This window comes from Esox lucius, chromosome 9, assembly GCF_011004845.1.
Source record: "Esox lucius isolate fEsoLuc1 chromosome 9, fEsoLuc1.pri, whole genome shotgun sequence".
In the NCBI taxonomy this organism is placed as follows: domain Eukaryota; kingdom Metazoa; phylum Chordata; class Actinopteri; order Esociformes; family Esocidae; genus Esox; species Esox lucius.
Genome location: NC_047577.1, coordinates 481,981 through 505,679, shown reverse-complemented (window position 1 = coordinate 505,679; position 23,699 = coordinate 481,981). Strand labels below are relative to the sequence as shown.

At 44.2% G+C, this 23,699-nt stretch overlaps 2 protein-coding genes across 4 annotated transcripts; both read left to right on the top strand.

Annotated features, from left to right (window-relative positions):
• Window positions 1-865: 865 nt before the first annotated feature.
• Window positions 866-5,880, top strand: alkbh5 (alkB homolog 5, RNA demethylase). Its single transcript, XM_010903114.5, has 7 exons — window positions 866-1,717; window positions 2,096-2,266; window positions 3,242-3,383; window positions 3,452-3,668; window positions 3,972-4,052; window positions 4,153-4,263; window positions 4,348-5,880. The coding sequence occupies exons 1-7, from the start codon at window positions 1,502-1,504 to the stop codon at window positions 4,490-4,492; spliced, it is 1,083 nt and encodes a 360-aa protein (XP_010901416.1). The 5' UTR covers window positions 866-1,501; the 3' UTR covers window positions 4,493-5,880.
• A 1,422-nt stretch (window positions 5,881-7,302) lies between these two features.
• On the top strand, window positions 7,303-22,846 carry mief2 (mitochondrial elongation factor 2). Of its 3 annotated transcripts, XR_004576201.1 has the most exons (9): window positions 7,303-7,489; window positions 12,186-12,353; window positions 12,516-12,681; window positions 13,254-13,354; window positions 13,456-13,632; window positions 14,706-14,869; window positions 16,449-16,601; window positions 21,299-22,283; window positions 22,329-22,846. XR_004576201.1 is itself a non-coding variant. In XM_013131377.4 (8 exons), the coding sequence occupies exons 2-8, from the start codon at window positions 12,207-12,209 to the stop codon at window positions 21,786-21,788; spliced, it is 1,398 nt and encodes a 465-aa protein (XP_012986831.1). In that variant the 5' UTR covers window positions 7,303-7,489; window positions 12,186-12,206; the 3' UTR covers window positions 21,789-22,846. The 3 variants fall into 3 exon arrangements, 2 of the variants coding, with proteins under 2 accessions (XP_012986831.1, XP_012986832.1); XM_013131377.4 differs by having other exon boundaries at window positions 21,299-22,846; XM_013131378.4 differs by having other exon boundaries at window positions 12,159-12,353; window positions 21,299-22,846.
• Window positions 22,847-23,699: the final 853 nt, after the last annotated feature.

Genomic DNA, 23,699 nt, shown 5'->3' with positions numbered 1-23,699 from the left:
AGAGAAATTTTGGCTTTGAGAATCATTAGTTGGGGTGTAAGTGGGTTTCTTATTTTAACGGTAAATGTAATAAGACTGTGATCTGATATTCCAGGATTATGGGGAATAATAATATCTATTTTTTGTGACAGGACTAAGTCTTAAGTATGATTGTGGCAGTGGGTTGGATCTGAGACATGTTCGACAAATCCCATTGAGTTGATTATGGCTTCAAAGGCTTTTTGAAGTCATTGGACTTTTTGCCACATGAATATTAAAATAATTAGATTGCATCTGACATTCCTACATGCTAAGCCCACTGGATATGCTACAATGATCCAGTCCGGAAATAAAGCATACACAAAATTTTTAAGACACATTTTGAAAATGTTGCTTGTTATAATGCTTCCAAACATTGATTAGATAAAGAAAATCTCTGGTAAAAACTTCTTAGTGGTGAAGCATTTATTCAAAACATTGCTTTAAGACAGTGATCTGTAGAATAACTGTAAATATAATTTTATAGTCTTAATGCCCAACAGGATACAAATCTCATGTAAATATCCCAATATCTAAATATATGAACATAGCATTGAAGTTTTTTGAAAACATTTCTAATTGGGACACATGTACTGTCTTATTTCTGATAATGTTATGTTGAAACCGTACAGAGCAGGTCGTGGGGTGACATTACTGGAAAGAAGGATTCGAACGTGGCGAACGTGCGCTCTGTCAGTGACAGTCAACTACGATTGACGGCCAAGTGTACCTCAATTAGCCAATGGTCACGCTTGAAATGTAATAGGATCCCACCTCTTCCCATTTCTATTCAATCAGAATCCAACGGTTCCGTTCTACTGTTTCCAATTGGTTAGGAAATCCCATTCTGTAGTTGGTCAAACCCGGTGAGAGTACTGAGCGTGCGTGGTCCTGAATGCTGGCTAGGTTACAAGAGTTATTGTATGTGGCTATTTTTATGTGATACGCAAAATGGCTACAAGCCTTTGCTAAATCGTACGTCGTATGTGGACAGTGGAACGTAGATACCGCAAGAACATAATTTAACGTTTTGCAGCTCGTCACAAGAAAAGACGTTGCGTTTTGTGTAAATGTATTCGTCACAGTATCGCTAAAAACGTAACTGCTTGCTATACTAGTAGTATTCAGCTAGCTTGATGCCTACCTATCCTGTCGTATTATAAAGGTTGTAAATACATGGACAGTTCGTCGCCAAGTGTGAGTTAATTTAATTTATGTATCTATTTGGTCTGTAAAATCAACACAAATTAACACATTATTGTATCGACAAATTGTTGAGTAAACTACTGCGTTTGGTTGCTAGCTAAGTTCTTAGGCTAACCAACCACATTACTACAGTACTCTTGACAGCCAGCAGCTAGCTGGTTAGCTACAGTGATGACACCCACGTCCTCGGCCTCGCTTTTAGAGTGACAGTTATGGAAGTTAAATAACGGTTTAGGTTCTGACCAAATTCTATTTCAATCGATTATTATATATCAAAATGGCAGCCAGCGGTTTCTCCGACCTACGGGAGAAACTAAAGTCCATGACGCCTCATCGGGACGATTACAAAAACAAAAACAGAGTTGACGAGAGTAACCGAAATAAAAAAGTTGTCCACGGGGGCAGCAGCAATGGTAACGGCCGAAAACGGAAGCACCGGGAGTCCTCCGAGGACGAGTTTGAGTACAGCGACCCAGTGGAGTTTCGTGAGCAGGTATGAACATAAAACACAGCATTTTTTAGAGGAACTTAGTTAATTCATCTTAATGTAACTAGGTCGGATAACCGCCCAAACCAATTATTTTCCTCGATTAAGTAGCTGAATCAATATTAATCCTGGTCCCCTTTCTGCGTCAACAGGCTCTGTCCTATCACTGCGCTTTACGTTCTTACTAATGTAACAGGTGTATGTATTTATCACCTATGGAGGAGAAAAATTAATTGTTATTTTCTCCAAGAGGAGTGTTGTGTCCACTTTGGTAAATCAGTTGTTGCTCTCCAGGAGGCACGTTGTGTCCAGAGTGGTAAAAACATGGTTCTCCTCCATGAGGTGCATTTTGTGCAGCATGATAATAGCATAATTCTCCTACAGGAGGCACGGCGTGTCCAGAGTGGCATTGTTCAAGTGGAGGTGTTCTCTCAGGAGGAGTGTGACATAATTGAGAGGAAGATTGACGAGGTTGTCTCTGATGCAGAGGCGGGGCTTTACCGGGAACACACCGTAGACCGGGCACCGCTACGCAACAAATATTTCTTCGGAGAGGTGAGGTCACACACACTCCCTAAAGGAGAACACACACTCTCGCTGGAGGAGAACAGGTACCTCTTCCTCCATTGTCTAAACCAGGAGGTTCTGAAAGGTTCCTGTGTGATGGCCAAGATGCATTTAAAACTGACTGGAGCAAGATTGCTGCACATTCAAAACTTGGTTTCCTCTAGGGTTTCCATTATAAATGTAAAGTTGATTACATTTCCCAGAGCAGTGAGTTAGATTTAACAGGCCGGTGCGATGTTGGATGTGGAACTTTGTTCAGTTTCATCACCCAGGCAAAGTGGAGGGGAGAGGGTTTGCCCTTAACCTCCCCTGTTTTGTCTTATCTTAGGATCTGTCTTGACTAATGGTGGAATTGGTCATACAGCCAATCTCCTAGTAAAGGTTTAATGAATCCTGCTGTTGGAGGCGACTTCTGCCAGCGTGAAGAATACGTGTTTTCTCCTCTCAGATGCTTTTCTTCTCTCTCTGCATAAAGGCTGAGTTGACTTGTCAATATTGAAGTCAGCAATCTGCAATGGCAGATAACTGCTTTTTCATAGGTGCCTGTATGGTTCATTGGTTGGTATGCAAACTCCACAACAGGTGTCAAAATCCTGAAGGCCAGTGTGTCTACAGGAGTTTTGCTTTCAGTTTGAGTTCACTGCTTTAGGTCACCAGGTAGGATTTCCCTAATCTGGTTGTCTAGGTCTTAATTGGACAACAATTGAAAGAAAACAGCAGACACTAGGCCTCCACGGATTCCGTTTGACACCTGTGTGGTTATAGTCACGTCTCAAGGGGCTTCTGTGGTTTGTACTTCTCAGCCGGGTGTTGTTAGGTCAGTCTACCAAGCCAATGTGTTTGTATTTTATCTGTAACTCTTTCTCACTCATTCTGTGTCTCTCTGAATCTCCTCCTTCCCCCTCCCGTCCCTCCTCTACACCCCCCCCTTTCCTCCTTCCTTCCCCATCTCCTCTCCTCCAGGGCTACACATATGGGGCCCAGTTAGAGAAGAGAGGACCGGGTCAAGAGAGATTGTATCGTAAAGGAGAAGTGGATGACATCCCTGCCTGGGTTCATGACCTGGTCATCACTAAGCTGGTTGCCAGTGGAGTCATACCTGAAGGTGATGACCCCTGACCCTGACAATAACAACATAGTCATCAGTAAACTTCATTGTTTTTTGTCCTGTAGGTTTTGTGAATTCAGCGGTGATCAACGACTACCAACCAGGCGGCTGCATCGTGTCACATGTTGACCCGCTCCACATTTTTGCCCGACCAATCGTATCAGTCTCCTTCTTCTCTGACTCCGCCCTCTGCTTTGGCTGCCGCTTCCAGTTTAAACCAATCAGAGTGTCCGAGCCTGTCCTGGTGCTCCCTGTCAAGAGAGGAAGTGTTACTGTACTTAGGTAGGGTGTGTGTGGGTGTGTGGGTGTGGGTGTGTGTGGGTGGGTGTGTGGGTGGGTGTGTGTGGGTGGGTGTGTGTGGGGGTGTGTGTGGTGAACTGGCCCACAAGTTCTATAACTCTTGAGGCTCCTGAAACCTCTGGTACATCCAGACATTTAATGTTTTAGTTGATTGTGTTAAGTTTTGATAAAACTTTGAGTTTGATTGTTGACAGATCAATGCTACAACATTCACCATGTGAACATTTGGGGGGGGTTGTTGAAACACATGAGGTGAAAGATATGATTTCATGTCTCTCCTTCCAGTGGCTATGCGGCTGATGACATCACCCACTGTATCCGCCCCCAGGATATCAAGGAAAGACGAGCCGTCATTATTCTCAGGAAGTACGTTGCTATGACGATAACTAGCCAGTCGCTGATTCAACATCCAACCCTCAAGAGTTCGCTGATTGAACAGTCTGTCTCTCTGCCTGTCTGTGTACAGGACCAGGCCCGATGCCCCCCGTGTTGACCAGAGCCCCTCGCCCCCAGAAAGACCTTCTCCTCTGAAGGCCAAACGCGCTCACCGCAGAGCTGACCCGGACGCGGCTCACAGGTGCACGCACGCGCGCACGCACGCAATACTGAGCCTACATCCGACAAACACACAGACTTAATATCTCCTCCCCCCTCATTTCAGACCGAGGGTTCTGGAGATGGATAAGGAGGAGAATCGTCGCTCCTCTTCATCCCGCCCACATCGCCGTAACAACAGCTCAGAGAACTACTGGAGGCGGAGCCAAGACAGTGAGGGATCTCGCAAGGTCAAGATGAGACGTCACTGAACACACACCTGGCGGGCTGTGTGGTGTAACTCCCCTGCATGCTAGGACAGAAGGCTTTTAGCAAAGCAGCAGACTGGCGGGAATTCTGTCAGCCAATCAGAAGATGGTCAGTAAGGTTGTCGGCCAGTGACAGACCAGACTGAGGAAAGGGGTTGGGGTTACAGTAACACTGCTGGAAATGTTGATGTTGCCATGCTGACCAGACCTGCTCCTCCACTCTCCTCCCTCCATAACCCCTCCCACCCCTAACCCCTCCCACCCCTAACCCCTCCCACCCCTAACCCCTCCCACCATAACCTAGTCATTCTCTCCTGGATTTATTTTCTGTTGTCTCTTTCCCTCTCTTTCCTCCCTATGTGTTAAGGTATCACTCAGGCTAGCAGCTGATATGACTTTAACAATGACTGTTCAATGTAGTCATAATGTTTTATTTTTGTTTATATTTTATAGTAATAATAATATTAGTTTGGCTGTGGTACATATGGACAGAAAGGTGAAAAGAACACCTGACTAGGTCAACTTAACAGACAGAAAGGCCATGAATAAAACACACTCTTTGCGCAACATGTCAAAGACATGTTGAATCTACCTTGCATATTTCTATCTGAACTTTCTACGTTTCTATGTTTGTGTTCTGCTGAAATCACGGCAACCCTGACCTGCCCCCACCACATAGACGCACACACACTTGCATATTTTAGAAAACATTTATATCCTTCACTGACAGCGCAAATGGTACCTCTCACATCTGCAGTACAATACATCCCATCTGCAGTACAATACATCCCATCTGCAGTACAATACATCCCATCTGCAGTACAATACATCCCATCTGCAGTACAATACATCCCAGAGGGTCAGATGTGGAGCGGCCCGTTAATGCACTGGAATATGGACACTGGTGGCTGTTTGTTATTGGCCGACTTCCTGGTTTGTGCGTCAAAGAGACGTGATCATGTCATCATGATACCATGATGATGCCTTGTATGAAATATTGTTGTAATAAGATGTACAGTTTAAATCTGTTTAAAGAATATGTTGTGAACTGAAGAAAGAATTTGGATGACTGTCTGGTTGGTTGGCTGGTCAGCTGACTGTTCTACAGAGGAACCGTGAACATGTCCTGTTGGAACCCTGTTCTCTGTAAAGCACTGCGTTTCACCATGCCCTCAAGGTGGCTGGTCAACTGCAGACCTGTGTGTTCTAGGGCTGTCAGGACGCAGATTAGATGTGTTCAGTTAAACCCTGTTGCAACGTGATGTCAGAGAGGCTGGATTCATTTCTAAAGAACATCTGTGGGCTGATATTATAGAATTATAATGTCAGGATGTAGTATGTTTCAACTGTAAAAAACTGATGCTTTCATTTAAAATCTCTTCCTTCCTAAACACTCTCAGACTCCTATTTCACATTAAGAAATGCCTATTCAGCACTGTCAATGTACTGATCTTGATTGGATGAAAAATATCTCTTCTGTGTTGTGTTCTGCACCCAGTAATTGTGCAGATAGTGACTCCAGAGCTGTGTTCAGTTTGTATGTTCTGGAATGGTTAAGAGGATGACATGGTGCTGAATTACATGAGTCAAAACCAGATCCGGTATACAACCAGTCTGGTTGTAGGTTAGAGAAAACCGTCCTTTAAAAACATCTTAGAGGAAGGACATGAGGGTGGAAGAGAATGTAGCAGGCTGTTTCAACCATTTCCCCTGAAACCAGAACTTTGTTGGGAACCCTCAGAGTTGGTCTTCAACTCTGTTCTTTTATTGGTCATAAAGATATCTGTTCTGTTTTTGATCATAAATTAATTATGTTATTTGAATTGTATTATTTGAGGCATTAACACTAAGTTGGGGAATCACTTTTTTAATTTTATCCTCGGGTCTGAACTCTCGCATGCTTATCTTTTCTTTCGATTGCGAGCTCGTCTCACTGGCTATGAGAGCAATTTGAAGTGGACGTCACGGTTACGTCACTGATGTTTGGTGTAGGGAAACAAGTGTAGGGGAACGGGCAAGATCCTTGGACTAAAGGAAAACATGTCTTGTTGTCATTGGATGTCAGAATAGGAATGCAAAAAAGATGGCCTTTTTTATAAAATACTGTTTTCGGAGCCACCCTTTGAAGCTAAATGCAGACGTTTATGTTTGCAAGCCAATAAACAGACAAATGACTCTGCAGTGCTCATTTCATAACAGGCAAGGTTTGTTTATCACACACAGGCAATGATGTAGTTATAATTATAACGATAAATTAGTAACAGCAGCAACCACAAAGCTGTCATTCTCAGTAGGCTATTTCACAATGGTAAACACCATTGACCAACGTTAGCAACATTAGCCACCATGTAAGCAGAATTAGCATGCAAACAAACCAAATTACTCATACTTAGACAGTTTCGCTAACATCGTTCAGTATTTATGCAAGCATTTAATGAATGAATGGGATATACGGTAATATTATATCTGTGATATTACATTTACTTTACAAAATAATTGGAGAAGGCGTCCTGATGATCCATATTCTTATGTTGTAAAGAGGTTACTGTCATTTTCTGACACCAGTTCGGCTCCGCCCACAAAAACGTAATTGCTGTTTACTAACACTAAAAGGGTCTCTTGTGTCATATAATAGTGGAAATAATCCCGAGGAAAAACAATAAAACATTGTTGGACATGGGGAAATAGTGTTGTTATCAAGACTAAGTCTAACTAATGGGGTACACAAAATTATTTGAGTTGCAAAAATAAAAGTGCGTTTTGATATCTTTCAGCAGCGGAAGTAAAGGTGAGGTCAGAGCCAAACTGTTCCTGTCATTGGTCCGTTCACTTGTCAATCAACAAACTTTTTTGGACTTGTGGTCCTACGTTGTTGGACGATAAAGGAAAGGGCAATATATGATCCATTTTCCCACAAGACAGCTGAATATCTGTGTTTTTTTAAACTTATTTTACAAATGGTTTGGAGTCCGGCTTCAACATAACCGCAGTTGGAGAGAGGTGAGTACAATATCTGGTTGTACCCGAACTGATAACTAAGTGACATGACAGATGCCTGTGTAGTAGCTGACAAAGTTGGATGATTGGCCTCATAGCTAGTCACTGTAACTACGTGGCTAGCTTATTTGTACCATCCAGCTACTGTACAAACGTTTTTGCCGTTGAGGTAATGTTCACTGAGTTACCTGAAACCTTGACTTTTCACAACACAGTCAGCGTATATTGAACGCATTTATTTCCAAGTGACACTGCTAACTAGCCTGTCTGCTAGCAAGCTACAAAACAAAACAGAGTCAATGTACGGCGCCCATCCCACCGTCCTGAACCTAGATCGTCTGTATGCTTATAGTGTCGGGGACCTAAATAATATCGCGAGTTATCACGTGTAGATCACTAACTACTAGCAGTAGCTAAACGTGTGCTATTACGATCGCTAACGTCCTATTTCTGCTTTTTGAGTTACGAACTTTGTTACCTTGCGAGACAAAATATCATTGTTCGACTTATAATTGGACTGTTGAAACGGCAACTAGCCAAACCAACTCATCCCCGGTAAAACGTTACTTGGTTGGCTGTAGAGACAGTAGTTGAAATATTGAACAATCTCATTATTACAGAGACCGCTTGGTATTCTGTCGAAGTTATATTAAGGTAGAATACATTTAAAGACCTCCGATTTACTTTGGTCAGCAGTTATAAATATCAGGCTGTGACTAGCTAGCATGTGTTTGTATAGAGTTAACCTGGCTTTGGAATGAGTGGAAGAAACACCTGAACTTAGATCCCTTGACGATAAGAGCCCGTCTCGGGGGAGGTTCTCTTCACTGTTAAGTCAGCGCTTGTTTCAGGACTACACCTGTCAGATCGCACGTACTGGGGCGGGCACAGTTGTCCAGAGTAGGACCCTGTTACCGAGGTTATATAAGGCTTTTCTCCCTGATAGCAAGCTGGCTTGATTAGGTTGTTATATGTGAGCAGGCCAATGAATTTACACTAGCGAGAATATAATGTATCGCGGATGTGGGTTTTAAATAGCCTCCGCAGGTCTCGCCGCTGGGGGTCGGGTGTAATCTAGTTTGTAGAGTATACATTGTGGGTTTTGATCCCCATGGGCGACTGTACGAAATGTTATGTGATTGAATGAAACCACTACTGTAAGTCGATCTGGGTGATAGGATCTGCTGTATTGTTACAATTAACCTGAATGACTTACAGTATACATTATCATACTGTTTCATACTGACCCCCCTGGGGGAATCAAACCCACAAATCTGGAATTACAAGCACCATGCTTCACCAAATGAGCTACACAAGACTTAAATATAATATAGAGTAGTGCAATGATTGGCCTGTATTCCAAATTACACCCTATTGCCTTTGTTTTACACCTCTTTATACCAGGGTCCTATTCCCTTTGTTGGTCCTATTCCCTTTGTTGTACACTTCTTTATATCAGGGTCCTATTCCCTATAAATTATACAGTACTTTTGCAACCTATTTCCTTTGTAGTACGGTAGGACCGCATTGGAACAGGCTGTCATGTGTGGTGGACAGGGAACATCCTGTCTCTGTCTGTCAGAGCTCTCTGCCAGGTGTCCTGGGAGATTAATGTGATACTAACATGGTGGCATCCATCTTAAAGGGCAGTGCCAATGCCTGCCCTTAAAGGGCAGTGCCAATGCCTGCCCTTAAAGGGCAGTGCCAGTGTCGGGCCTTAAAGGGCAGTGCCAGTGTCGGGCCTTAAAGGGCAGTGCCAGTGTCGGGCCTTAAAGGGCAGTGCCAGTGTCGGGCCTTAAAGGGCAGTGCCAATGCCGGGGCCTTCAGTACAATCATTCAACTCACATATGTGCCTATATTTTTTTTAAATTTAAATTAGGGATAGACGATGTCAGTACTAATTGTGATAGAAAATACTCAGGATTATGAAATCGCTTCTGATCTCATCTCCACTTCCCGCTATATGCAAGTATCTGTCCATTCTATTACCATGGAAAATATGCAGTTGAAACAATGTTGAAATCAAACAAACCAATGGTATTTATCATGGTAGGTATTCAGCTATGAGAGATGCATGTAGAAAATATGAATAAAATATAGATTATTATATACCAATCAGCCATAACATTATGACCACTGACAGGTGAAGTGAATAACACTGATAACCTGGTTATAATGGCACCTGTCAGTGGGTGGGATATTGGGCAGCAAGTGAACATTCTGTCCTCAAAGCTGATGTGTTAGAAGCAGGAAAAATGGGCAAGTGTAAGGATCTGAGTGACTTTGACAAGGGCCAAATTGTGACTGGGTCAGAGAATCTCCAAAACTGCAGCCCTTGTGTGGTGTTCCCGGTCTGCAGTGGACAGTACCTATCAAAAGTGGAAGGAAAAGGAAGGAAAAACGGTGAACCGAAAACGGGGTCATGGGCGGCCAAGGCTTACTGATGCACGTGGGGAGTGAAGGCTGGCCCGGGTGGTCCGATCCAACAGACGAGCCACTGTAGTTCAAATTGCTGAAAAGGTTAATGCTGGTACTGATAGAAAGGTGTCAGAACACACAGTGCATCACAGTTTGTTGCATATGGGGCTGTGTAGCCGCAGACCAGTCAGGGTGCCCATGCTGACCCCTGTCCAATGCCGAAAGCACCTACAATGGCCATGTGAGCATCAGAACTGGACCACAGAGCAATGTAAGAAGGTGGCCTGGTCTGAGGAATCACGTTTTCTTACCTGGAGAACACATGGCACCAGGATGCACTATGGGAAGGAGGCAAGCTGGTGGAGGCAGAGTGATGCTTTGGGCAATGTTCTGCTGGGAAACCTTGGGTCCTGCTGTTCATGTGGGTGTTACTTTGACACGTACCACCTACCTGAGCATTGTTGCAAACCATGTGCACCCTTTCATGGCAACGGTATTCCCTGATGGCATTGGACTCTTTCAGAAGGATAATGCGCCCTGCCACAAAACAAAAATGGTTCAGGAATGGTTTGAGGAACACAACAACGAGTTCAAGGTTGACTTGTTTTGGCCTCCAAATTCCCCAGATCTCAATCCAATCGAGCTTCTGTGGGATGTCCTGCACAAACAGGTCCGATCCATGGAGGTCCTGTACTGAGGGGAATTAGAGATTGGTTTGCAAGGTTTACCACTTAGAAGGTTACCAGGGGACGTAACCTTAGTGATAAATATAAATATATAAATAATCTGACTCCATATTGTTTGTAAACATACGCAATCATAAATGACCATGATATGCTGGAAGTTCTTAGAAAAGGTAGCTAATCTTTCGTCACAAACCAAACATTTAAAAGATCATATGTTTCACGGCCTATGTCATCCTCACTGCTCTTCATCAGTCACGTCCAGAAGACAAAGGACGGTGTAGCAACTTGGAACTCAGAGACCATCAGTCTGGTCACTTCCATTTGTGTACGTGTGTGTGCCTGTATCAGTTATCATCAGCGCCCATAGTGTGTAGTTGGTTTAACACAAACCACACAGTAAAATGGCATGTGTTCCAGGGGCATCACAGAATGTTATGAAACCCACAACTCAGGGATGCCAAGTCTGGTCGCTTAGACGTACTTATGTGTGTGTAGTTACCAGCAGCCCTACGAGCCTGAGTACGGAGATGAATGAGGAATGCCGTAGTTATCTATATTCCAGAGTAATACAATTTATTCCAAACAATAAAGTTACAATACAAAACGTGGTTACATACCAACACGATTCAACGTCCTCCCAACTAGTCTACAAGTCTACTAAGTAAACCATAAGTATTTAAGACACTACAGCACGAAGGTGTATAAGGAGTTTCTGTTAAACTTGCATCTTACAGGACTTAAAGGATCTGCTGCTAACGTCTTGGTGCCAGATACCACAGCACACCTTCAGAGGTCTAGTGGAGTCCATGCCTCGACAGGTCAGGGCTGTTTTGGCGACAAAGGGGGGACCTACACAATATTAGGCAGGTGGTCATAATGTTATGGCTGATCCGTGTACATATCTCCATGTACTAATTATAATTTTGTTTATATTGTAGGCTGATTTGTTAATGCTTTTCTACTGCAAGTGACAAGATGAGACAAATCGAGTATCATTTGTGCGGGCCAAAAATCACATTGTCTATTAGCATAATCTGCACAATGCATGATGCGCGCAACATAAGGGGGAGCTGTTATAATGAATTATAAAGTTATTATGAAGAATTGACTCCAAGGAAGGGCATGACATTTATTTTCCAATCCTCAGATCTCTTTGCAGTCACGAGGTGTTCCTGAATACTGGTTTTATTTAACTGGTGGAGCGCATGTCTCACTAAATGCCACTAAACATCCTCTGCAATGTATTGTCCATGAAGCAGGCAACCATATACATTTAGAGGTTTACATGTTATAGTATTTGTTAATTATTAAAAACCTAGATATTAATTTTATTGTAATGGCTGTTTAAATGCACAAGAACAATATTTATGTAATGGAAGAAAATCCCATCAGCTGTTTTCAGCTAGAAACCAGAATTGTTATTAGGATTGTTATTAAATGGGATAAAATTGTAAATCTGGATAGGTTTGGCCAGGATGATCATGGCATGACATTCTCATATCGACCCACCCCTAATCTGTACATAATACTTTAATTGTGCCTCATACATTTCTTTGTGTCCTGTGTAGAAAAGATCTCTCTCCGTTTCCTTCCAGGCGTCTCTGTGAGGAGTAACGATGGACTTCCGGGGGTTCCGACCTGGCAAGAGCCGAGGCGAGGAGAGCATTGCTGTAGTGGTTGACTTTCTCCTGGCTAACGCCCGATTGGTTCTGGGAGTGGGAGGAGCTGTTGTGCTGGGCGTTGCCACACTGGCTGTTAAGAGGGTGAGAGGCCTACCAACTGATTAGTCCACCAATCATATTACATCATCACCACCTGCCAGTCAGCCAATCGGGCAGTCAGATTGGCCGATTGGTCAGTCAGTCACAGTTTACTTAAAATATTTCAGGAGTGTGATGCTTTAGTTTGTGTGTGTGTTTGTTTAGCTCATAGAGCGCGCCGGCAAAGCTGCAGTGGATGAGAAGGTGGAACAGAAGATGGCGGAGAGCTGGGAGGAGCTTAGCTTAGTCTCCTCCTCCCCCAAGGCCATCAGGAAGGGGCTGGAGGGTGTGGTCATGAAGCATGTTGCCAAGGCAACCAAGTCACAGAAAGGTATGTCCCCAATTTAATTTAACACAAAAACATAATCCTCTAGTTCAGGGCTGCAAACCCTGTTCCTGGAGATTTTCCGTAGGCTTTCTCAATTATAAATACAGTGATTTAGCGTTCCCAGCATCAAATTATTAGAATCAGGAGTTTTAAACTGGGTTTGGACTTACATAATGGAAGGTCTCCTTAAACTGGGTTGGGCAGCTCTGGATGTAGTTTGATGAAACGGAAACCGTTTGTATTTTATATTAACCAGACTTGCTCCCACGTATGTGTTGCTGTACAATTTAAAGCTGATCATTTGTGAAAACTCATGTTAGCTAACTAGTCACAACTCCACAAAAGCTAAGAAATTAGATTCATAATAGCCAAAGAAAAGCGAAGAAATCCAGCATCATTGGTGCCCAAAACAACATGGCGTTTGGGGATGTTGTTTTGTTTGTTTAGAAACAAACTGAAATATTTGATGCTTTCATTTTAATTTGGGATAGGTCCCGTAAGCTTTAGCTTGGTACCTGCTTGTCATCAACTCAGCCAGCCTAAAACGATGACTGAAATCTACCCCCCCCCCACAGATGACCTGTGCCGACCTCAGAAGTCCAGTCTGGAGGAGGAGCCTGTTAGAGCTGTTGAGCCCCAGAGACCCAAGATACTACAGCTGTCGCTCACCCTACAGGTATAACCTTTAACCTCTGACCTCTCACTAGGATTGTCTAGAAGAGGTCCACAGGGCTTTGAGTCTGACCCGACATATTAATCCTCCTGATCTTCCTCTAGGATCGTCTACAGCAGTATTACTCTACCAGGGTGATGTTAGCAGCAGAGGAGGTCCACAGGGCTCAGAGTCTCGCTCTAGATATCTGTACCGAGATACAAGGCTTCCTGCACACCACTCAACCAGACATGCCTCTGGGAGAAATGTCTCTGGGAGGGTCCCTGCTCGACGACCTGCAGGTACACACACACACACACACACACCAAACACCACTCAGACAGACAGACACACACACACACACACACACCAAACACCACTCAGACAGACAGACACACACACACACACACCAAACACCACTCAGACAGACACACACACACACACACACACACACACACACCAAACACCACTCAGACAGACACACACACACACACACACACACACACACACCAAACACCACTCAGACAGACACACACACACACACACACACACACACACACACCAAACACCACTCAGACAGACACACACACACACACACACACACACACACACACCAAACACCACTCAGACAGACACACACACACACACACACCAAACACCACTCAGACAGACACACACACACACACACACCAAACACCACTCAGACAGACAGTGATGGCAATTTTCATCAAACTTTTAAAGGAGTCAGGACAGAGACAAAATTCTCTTGTACAATTTAATAGTTTATTTGCAAATAGAGAGATGCGTCAAATGCTTACAAACATAATCATCCGAAGAGTCTCTAACTTAATACATGACAATCATCAGTATATAGTGGAAAAAGGGGTGTGGTAAGATGCTGCCCATCGGTCTTATGTCAATAAAACACATTCCCCTTGTTCCATCACATATCCTGGGCTTCACACAAAGGGACAGGCTGTCCTCCCCCACATGGCTAACCTTCTCAACTCTTGAGGAGGACTCAGTGTCTGGACAAACAACAGAGACACTGATGGGTTATACAGATTTACGAGTAACCCTATAATCTGCTGATTCCAGTCAATGATGCCCCCTAGGCAAATACCAGATCCCCCTCTCCTACATTCCTTTTCTCATCCAAACATGGGGACTCAGTACCTTTAACTAGTAACCCATTTATACATGTATAGGACCAAGTATAAATCAGTTCAAGAATGTCCACAACACAGACACACCGAGACAGACAGATACACACACCACTCACCTGTCTGCTGATGTAAAAAGGGCTTTATAAAATGTGATTGATTGAATAATGAAGATTGTGTGTGTGTGTGTGTGTGTGTGTGTGTGTGTGTAGGTGGTCAGTGCGGACCATGCGTGCCTGCTGGTTCCGGTCCGGTTGGAGGCCAATCTGTGGAGGCTGATTCCTGGGGAAGAAACCCTGCTGACTCATCCCTTACACTGGATGGTCCGACGAACCAACCTGGAATACTTCCCCAGAGGGCGGAGTTACTGGGACAGGTAGACACACACACACACACACACACACACACACACCGCAAGAGCTTTTTCAGGTCCTATGCTCTACCTGAAGTACATTACAGGAAACAAAACATTATAATGTAAATGTACAAACCCGATTCCAAAAAAGTTGGGACACTGTACAAATTGTGAGTAAAAAGGGAATGGAATAATTTACAAATCTCAAACTTATATTTAATTCACGATAGAATATAGATAACATATCGAATGTTGAAAGTGAGACATTTTGTAATGTCATGCCAAATACTGGCTCATTTTGGATTTCATGAGAGCTACACATTCCAAAACAGTTGGGACAGGTAGCAATAAGAGGCCGGAAAAGTTAAATGTACAGATAAAGAACAGCTGGAGGACCAATTTGCAACTTATTATGTCAATTGGCAACATGATTGGGTATAAAAAGAGCCTCTCAGAGTGGCAGTGTCTCTCAGAAGTCAAGATGGGCAGAGGATCACCAATTCCCCCAATGCTGCGGTGAAAAATAGTGGAGCAACATCAGAAAGGAGTTTCTCAGAGAAAACTTCAAACTCTTTGCAAGTTATCATCTACAGTGCATAATATCATCCAAAGATTCAGAGAATCTGGAACACTCTCTGTGCGTAAAGGTCAAGGTAATAGGAATACTTCCAGAAAACATTGTCGGTGAACACAATCCACCGTGTCATTCGCCGTTGCCGGCTAAAACTCAAAAAAGAAGCCGTATCTAAACAGGATCCAGAAGCGCAGGCGTTTTCTCTGGGCCAAGGATAATTTAAAATGGAACAAGTTGTTATCAGCGCTCTGTTCAGAAGCCTGCATCTCTGATGGTATGGGGTTGCATGAGTGCGTGTGGCATGGGCAGCCTACACATCTGGAAAGACACCATCAATGCTGACCGTTATATCCAAGTTCTAGAACAACATATGCTCCTATCCAGACGTTGTCTCTTTCAGGGAAGACCTTGCATTTTCCATCATGACAATGCCAGACCACATAATGCATCAATTACAATGTCATGGCTGCATAGATGAAGGATCCGGGTACTGAAATGGCCAGCCTGCAGTCCAGATCATTCACCCATAGAAAACATTTGGCGCATCATAAAGAGGAAGGTGCGACAAAGAAGACCTAAGACAGTTGATCAACTAAAAGCCTGCATTAAACAAGAATGGGACAACATTCCTATTCATAAACTTGAGCAACTTGTCTCCTCAGTCCCCAGACGTTTGCAGTCTGTTATAAACAGAAGAGGGAATGCCACACAGTGGTGAACATGGCCTTGTTCCAACTTTTTTGAGATGTGTTGATGCCATGAAATTTAAAATCAACTTATTTTCCCCTTAAAATGATACATTTTCTCAGTTTAAACATTTGATATGTCATCTTAGTTGTATTCTGAATAAAATATTGAAATTTAAACTTCCACATCATTGCATTCTGTTTTTATTCACAATTGTAGTGTCCCAACCTTTTTGGAATCGGGTTTGTACCCAAATCATGACAACATTATGACATGCATTATAATAAAGACAATGTCAAAATGGGTCTGTGTTCGTTCTGTGCCTCTTTCCTAACCCAGGTTCCTGGTGGGAGGGTATCTGTCCTGTCGGGTTCTGGTGAGCATGCTCAGTAAGGCTGTCATGGAGACCATGAATTGGCCGTCTCTGTCCTCCATGTTGGACTGTCAGATCAGACCAGTCCTGGGAGGAGAGAAGCTGGAGCTAGAAATACGGTATGACAGACACTGAGTACGACACTGTTACATACATCTCTTTCAGGGCCCTGGTTGGCAGACCATGTGATGATGGATGGCCTGTATGGGGAGCCCCTGTGGTCTAACGACCAAAGCCCCAGGGCAGTGACGGGGACATTGGGGAGATTAGACTGGAGGCCTGACTATCTCCTTCCTTCTCTAGGCCTGTCTCTCTCCCTCCCTCTCCAGGCCTGTCAATTTTAATTCAAATGGCTTTATTGGCATGGAATGTGTTACTACATACATTGCCAAAGCAAACATCAATGTATGTTAAAATGATAGGCCAAACAAATAAATGAAATCAGGACCGTGAACAACAAAAATCACAGTTACAAGTGAGTAGGGGGAAGGATACAGGCTGCCCACACACAGCCCTCCACGCTGCCTATACACAGCCCTCCACGCTGCCCAAACACAGCCCTCCACGCTGCCCCATACACAGCCCTCCACGCTGCCCCTACACAGCCCTCCACGCTGCCCCTACACAGCCCTCCACGCTGCCCCTACACAGCCCTCCACGCTGCCCCTACACAGCCCTCCACGCTGCCCCTACACAGCCCTCCACGCTGCCCCTACACAGCCCTCCACGCTGCCCCTACACAGCCCTCCACGCTGCCCCTACACAGCCCTCCACGCTGCCCCTACACAGCCCTCCACGCTGCCCAAACACAGCCCTCCACGCTGCCCAAACACAGCCCTCCACGCTGCCCCATACACAGCCCTCCACGCTGCCCCATACACAGCCCTCCACGCTGCCCCATACACAGCCCTCCACGCTGCCCCATACACAGCCCTCCACGCTGCCCCATACACAGCCCTCCACGCTGCCCCATACACAGCCCTCCACGCTGCCCCATACACAGCCCTCCACGCTGCCCCTACACAGCCCTCCACGCTGCCCCTACACAGCCCTCCCCCAATAGGATAGACAGCCTTTCCTCATCAGAAAGATCCCTAAAACCTTTAATGATCCCTTCATTAAAGGTGGAAATGGGGAAATTATTGTTTCTGATAGTTTGGTATTTTTTACACTGTGTTAGGAAGTACAGCTCTGTGTCAGGTTCTGCTATGGTGCCGTGATCACACAACATTTCCTCTACAGGGAGCCAGGTTTTTCTGTGCCTTCCCTTCTCAATGACCAGGCTGAGTTCACGGGGCCTGCACTGTGTCTAGGTTTTTCTGAGGTTTTGATCATTCACTACGGTCAAATAGTTTGCCATGATGTACGGTCGGTTTAGGGCCAGATAGCAGTGCATTTTGCTTTGTGCTTCCCAATGGATAATGTAGTTTTAACTGTTTTGTAAATTGGTTTGTTCTGATCCTGAGGCCTCCATGTGTTAGTGGAACAAATGTGTGAACTAAGCCCCAGGCCAGTTGAACAAAGGGACTCTTTTGCTCAACTCTTGGTATTGCAGGGCTTGGTAATTGTGTGAGCTGGGGTCACTGTATTTTAGGTGTTATAAATCTACCATTTGTAAAGAAAACATGAGTGAGCAGGCAAAACACATGACTTATTTCTTATGGGATTCACATTCAACTGTAGATCATAAAATAAATGCACCATCATAAAACAAAACATGGCAACAAAGAAAAAAATGAACGGACCCCTGTTCAAAAGTCTGCATACCCTTAGTTCTTAATACTGTGTATTGACCCCTTTAGCATCAATGACAGTGTGCAGTCTTTTGTAATAGTTATCTATGAGGCCCTGAATTCTTGCAGGTGGTGTAACTGTCCATTCTTCTTGGCAAAATGCCTCCAGGTCATGCAAAGTCTTTGGTCGTCTTGCATGAACCGCAGGTTTGAGATCTTCCCATAGTGGCTCGACGATATTTAGGTCAGGAGACTGATGGCCACTCCAGAACTTTCACCTTTTTCAGTGAGCCACCACCATGCTTCACAGTGGTAAGAGCCAACACTAGCCAATTGTACAAAAATGAATGGGCCTGCATTGTACATTGACGCAATACTCACCCAAAAAACGAAAGCTGCGTGTTTTGACGGCGGGAGGCTAGTTTGAATGGCTTCCCGTACAGGCCTCCTGCCAAACTGCAGTTCCTGAAAGATCCACTAGATGGTCCGACGCTCCACTGTTCTCAAATGGGATGCAAGGTTTTCTGCAGTTGGTCAGCAAGTCAGACGGGAGAGGGGGAGACCCTCCTACATTGGCCGCGGAGAGTTGTACCGCCCAATGGGTCCGCCCAATGGGTCCGCCCAATGGGTCCGCCCAATGGGTCCGCCCAATGGGTCCGCCCAATGGGTCCGCCCAATGGGTCCGCCCATACTCTTCGGGCCCCCGAAGTCAATATTTTGACCTTTGCTGCGCAAATGTACATGTTTTACTGCCCAATTGTACAACTTATGAGACCACCAATACGCTTCTGTCCGAGACCCCCGGAGTCAACATTGACATTTACTGGGCAAATGTACATGTTAGACTGTTAGACTGTGATGGCCACTCCAGAACTTTCAGCTTTTTTTGAGCCACCACCATGCTTCACAGTGGGGATGGTATTCTGTTCACTGTAAGCCTTGTCAACACCTCTTCAAACAGAGCACTTATGGTTGTGACCATAAAGCTCTATTTTGATCTCGTCATTCCAAATTGCAGTGGGCCAGAAGCTGTGTCAAGGTGTTGTTGGGCATATTGTAACCAGGATTTTTAGTGGCATTGCCGAAGTATAGGCTTCTTTCTGGTAACTCGACCATGCAGGTCATTTTTTTTCAGGTATTGTTGTATTGTGCTCCTTGAAACAACCACGCCGTCTTTTTCCAGAGCAGCCTGTATTTCTCCTGAGGTTACCTGTGGGTTTTTCTTTGTATCCCAAAACAATTCTTCTGGCAGTTTTGGCTGAAATCATTCTTGGTCTACCTGACCTTGGCTTAGTATCAAGAGATCCCTATATATGAGCACAACTGTAGTTGTTTTGTGTTTACTGCCAGGGCCCAGATAGTGCTGTGCCGATACAACGATTTAATGTAAAGTCGTTGTATTGTATTTTCACAGTATTGTATCGATATTCGGATCTCTAGAATCGATGTTTATTTATTATGTCGTCTTTTAAATGACTGTAGCGGCCGCTGAACGGGCTTGTTTCTTTAACAATAATAGTTGTGTGTATATATCACAATCTACCTGATAATTGCCTGTTACTGTATTCCCATGGATGTCGTCATTAATAAGAAACCAGAAAAGGGATGCTGTCATTAGACTTTTTTTGTTTTATTAATTTCCTTACTCAAAATGATAGCGCCAAAGCGCCCACGACTTCTTACCTTAGAAGAGAGAGTTTCTGTGTTGTTTGGTGACACGAGTTTAGAAACGTCCTTGCTCATTGAATGCGATAATGGTAAGAAATAAACTGTGGCTATAAGTTTTGTGTTGTGCATACTTTATGCTGTGAAATATTGTTAATATCTTGACTTTTAGATGACAACAGCAACTCTGTCGTGATAACTTGATAGAGAAGCACTTCAGCTGTGGAGCTCTAATGGTTACTTCCTGTAATGGAAAGCGTTGCAGTAGCTGAGTAGCCGGTTGACTAGTTGGTTGTTTCCTCCGATTTCATTCAAATATGGAAAATGCATTGCTAACTAGACAACTAATTGTCCGGTCTGTTTCATATGTCAGACTAAAGTAAAGTTGTCTGCCCACAAATATTTCGCTTGTACAGCAGCAAGCTGTCACTTTCACTAGCTAGCCAAGAAGCAGTAATGTGCTTCGCTGACACTTGATTGCGATGATGTCCTTCATCTGCCAAAAGATGTATGCCACATACTTCTCCTTATCATTTATAGGCCTATGTCTTGATTTGCCTTGTGTTTACTTTATTATGATCACATTACGGATCTAATTTGACTGCTGGTTCAATCTCGTCGCAATATATCGGTTTATGTAAACTTAGACATTCGTTATTTCTATTCATTGTTAATGGGAGGGAACAAATGATATTATACCAAGTTGCATTAATGTATTGACAAATTAAAGAAGAGTATGTGCTCTTTAAAACAAAGTTAACTTGTAATTATAATTTGGTTTTTGTGCTATGTCTGTTGTTTGAAATGAGTGAGAAAATATGATTTATTTTGAGAATTTTCAGTAATCAACAATAGCTTTCTGGAATTCTATTGGGGTCTAAAGGGAGACATTTAGAAGTTCTAAGTCCTTTCAAATTGAGGGGCTCTTTTTCTAGCCTAATATTATATGTGGTTTTCTTTAGCACTTCAGTTAGTATTGTGATTCAGTTGTGATTTCCTGATGTATTGAATTGTAACATGTGTGTCGTGATACATCTTGTATCGCAAGGTACTTGCCAATACCCTCCCTCTCTCCCTCCCTCTCCAGACCTGAGGGCTGTCTCTCTCTCTCTCCCTCCCTCTTCAGGCCTGACTCTCTCCCTCCCTCTTCAGGCCTGACTCTCTCCCTCCCTCTTCAGGCCTGAGGGCTGTCTCTCTCTCTCTCTCTCCCTCCCTCTCCAGGCCTGAGGGCTGTCTCTCTCTCTCTCTCTCCCTCCCTCTCCAGGCCTGAGGGCTGACTCTCTCTCTCTCCCTCCCTCTCGAGGCCTGAGGGCTGTCTCTCTCTCTCCCTCCCTCTCCAGGCCTGACTCTCACCCTCTTCAGGCCTGACTCCCTCCCTCCCTCTTCAAGCCTGACTCTCTCTCTCCCTCCCTCTCCAGGCCTGAGGGCTGTCTCTCGCCCATGTTCATCTCCATGATTCCAGTTCTAAGGGAATCTGATGTGGTCCTGACAGCCCAGGTAGAATTGACCCACCCCTGGGACAGTGCCTGGCACCTCTCCCTTTACCCATGGGAGACACAGCGCCTCGCCCAGCTGGACTCGGCCGACCAGGGGTCCCGACGCACCCTCCTCAAAACCCTCAAAGCCATCTGTCGACACTGTCCTGCCCTAAGACCTCTCACCGCCGCACCCTTGGCCAACCTCATCCTCCACCTCAGTGAGAAGGACTTGGATTGGTCGGAGGGGGCCCTGAGTGGGCGTTTCCAGCAATGTATATGGGAGCTTATAGGCTACCTAGAGCAGGGGGTGTTGCCGAGCTACTTTAAGCCCAGTGTCAATTTGTTAAATGGAGTCACAGAGGAGGAGATTGATCACGTGGGCTTCATGCTGTACTGTGCTGTCTCTGAGCCAGAGATACTGCTGATATAGACTCTATACATCCAATCTCTGTCTGTACACTTTAACCTGGTTCTGTCCCTGAGCCAGAGATACAGCTGATACAGACTCTATACATTCAATCTCTATATACACTTTAACCTGGTTTGTATGGAAAAGAGAAGGATGTCACTTCTCATGAGTTCTACATGTTATAAGCTCTTATATCGTCCTCACTCTGCAGGTGCCTCACAGTACTGTAGGACCCAGTCAAAGCTAGTACACTCTGTAGGGTTAAGGTTGCCATTTAGGCTGTATGGATGAGGTGCCAACATCTTATCCCTAAATGTCTGATGTGACACGGATGAGGTATCTAAACTGTTAACTGTGTATGTCTGAAATGGTACGGATGAGGTATATTATCTGTTAACTGTGTACGTCTGAAATGGTACGGATGAGGTATATTATCTGTTAACTGTGTACGTCTGAAATGGTACGGATGAGGTATATTATCTGTTAACTGTGTACGTCTGAAATGGTACGGAGGAGGTATATTATCTGTTAGCTGTGTACGTCTGAAATGGTACGGATGAGGTCAGATGAGGAACCACCTGACCAGTACAGAGACACCCGTGAGGAGGATGAACATGAACTGTGCCAAGGGGGAGGACATAAAGACCCAGGGGCGGGAGGGAGGAGATGTTTGCTTTAGTAGTTCTTCTGCTGCTGGTCAAAAACACGTCATCTGTTTTATGTAGTGTTTTTCTGTGCTAACCCTGGCACTAAGAGAGGAGGCTATTTAAGACAGATCGAGCAGAGCTCTATGACTGACTGAACTACAGAGGTTCCCCTAACCCATGACCTTTAACCCCTGAGCCACAGCATTGGTACCAGCCGGGTCTGATGGGCAGTACCAGCTGCTTAACTTCCATCCCTGCCAGTGACACTCGTTGTTCTTGACTTAATCATGTTTATTCAGTCCTTTGTTTTTTCTGTTTTACCGTTCATGTTTTATGACCTTTGTGTTGTGTGTTTGTGAGCTGTGTGTGTGCGGAAGGCTGCGCTTGTTTTTAGGTTGACGAGTGATAAATAAAGGTTTTCAATCTACCTTTCCAATGCATTTGATAAATTGTTTATACATGGAAAAACAATTAAAACATTTCCAGATCTGCAGGAGATGTGCTTTTCCAGCATATCTGATTAGATACAGAGGTGTTGGTCTGTAGTGAAGTGCAGCCATTATGGGTCTCCTCATTAACTTAAGGAATTAACCTCATGACAGACCGCATTTAATGGATTAATAAACAACTAGCAATGGAACTGGATTGACACCATTTTGACCAACATCGCAACGGTAGCGATCCTGGTGCATTGTAGGTAATTCTAGCTGTAACATGTACAGTAAACCGCTAGACTGGGAGGGAGTTACAGCCAGAGTGGAAGTCAAAGCAACACTAACTTCCACATTTTCTAATTTTACCACTTCTGCAACATGTTTAAGGTTAAATGTCTCCCTGGGAATTAAGAGCTTCCAACAACTCAACGTTTATTAGTGTTGATGATCTCTGGTCCAGCAGACTATTGAAGAATAATGTAATTTATTATGATTGTGATGTATGTCTGTCTGACCATTTCAGGTGAGTTGTTCTGGATAAGAGTGTCTGCTGAAGGTCTTCAATGTAAAGAAACTGGCTGGTTACAGATTACTGGCGGTCGTAGAAATTAACGAAACACCACACACACGCACACCATAACGTATCATTGGAGATCTGAGGTGGCGTTCCCTTGATCAGATTTTGCCCGCATTGACTAGCGGTTGCTCTTCGTGTCATCAACCGGTTTCATCAGTTAACTGCTATAACACGGCAATAAGACAAGATGAAAACCGCAATATATCATGTGAAAATAATGTTATACTGACAGACTATTGTGAATTAGTGTGTTTGTTTAAATGATGCAAGGTCA

Excerpts from the sequence above, each read along its gene's own strand:
- alkbh5 (XM_010903114.5), top strand. The coding sequence starts at position 1,502 with ATGGCAGCCAGCGGTTTCTCCGACCTACGGGAGAAACTAAAGTCCATG. Across the intron at positions 1,718-2,095 it reads CAGTGGAGTTTCGTGAGCAG|GAGGCACGGCGTGTCCAGAG; the intron begins GTATGAACATAA and ends ATTCTCCTACAG. Across the intron at positions 4,053-4,152 it reads GCCGTCATTATTCTCAGGAA|GACCAGGCCCGATGCCCCCC; the intron begins GTACGTTGCTAT and ends GTCTGTGTACAG.
- mief2 (XM_013131377.4), top strand. The coding sequence starts at position 12,207 with ATGGACTTCCGGGGGTTCCGACCTGGCAAGAGCCGAGGCGAGGAGAGC. Across the intron at positions 12,682-13,253 it reads GGCAACCAAGTCACAGAAAG|ATGACCTGTGCCGACCTCAG; the intron begins GTATGTCCCCAA and ends CCCCCCCCACAG. Across the intron at positions 16,602-21,298 it reads AAGCTGGAGCTAGAAATACG|GCCTGAGGGCTGTCTCTCGC; the intron begins GTATGACAGACA and ends CTCCCTCTCCAG.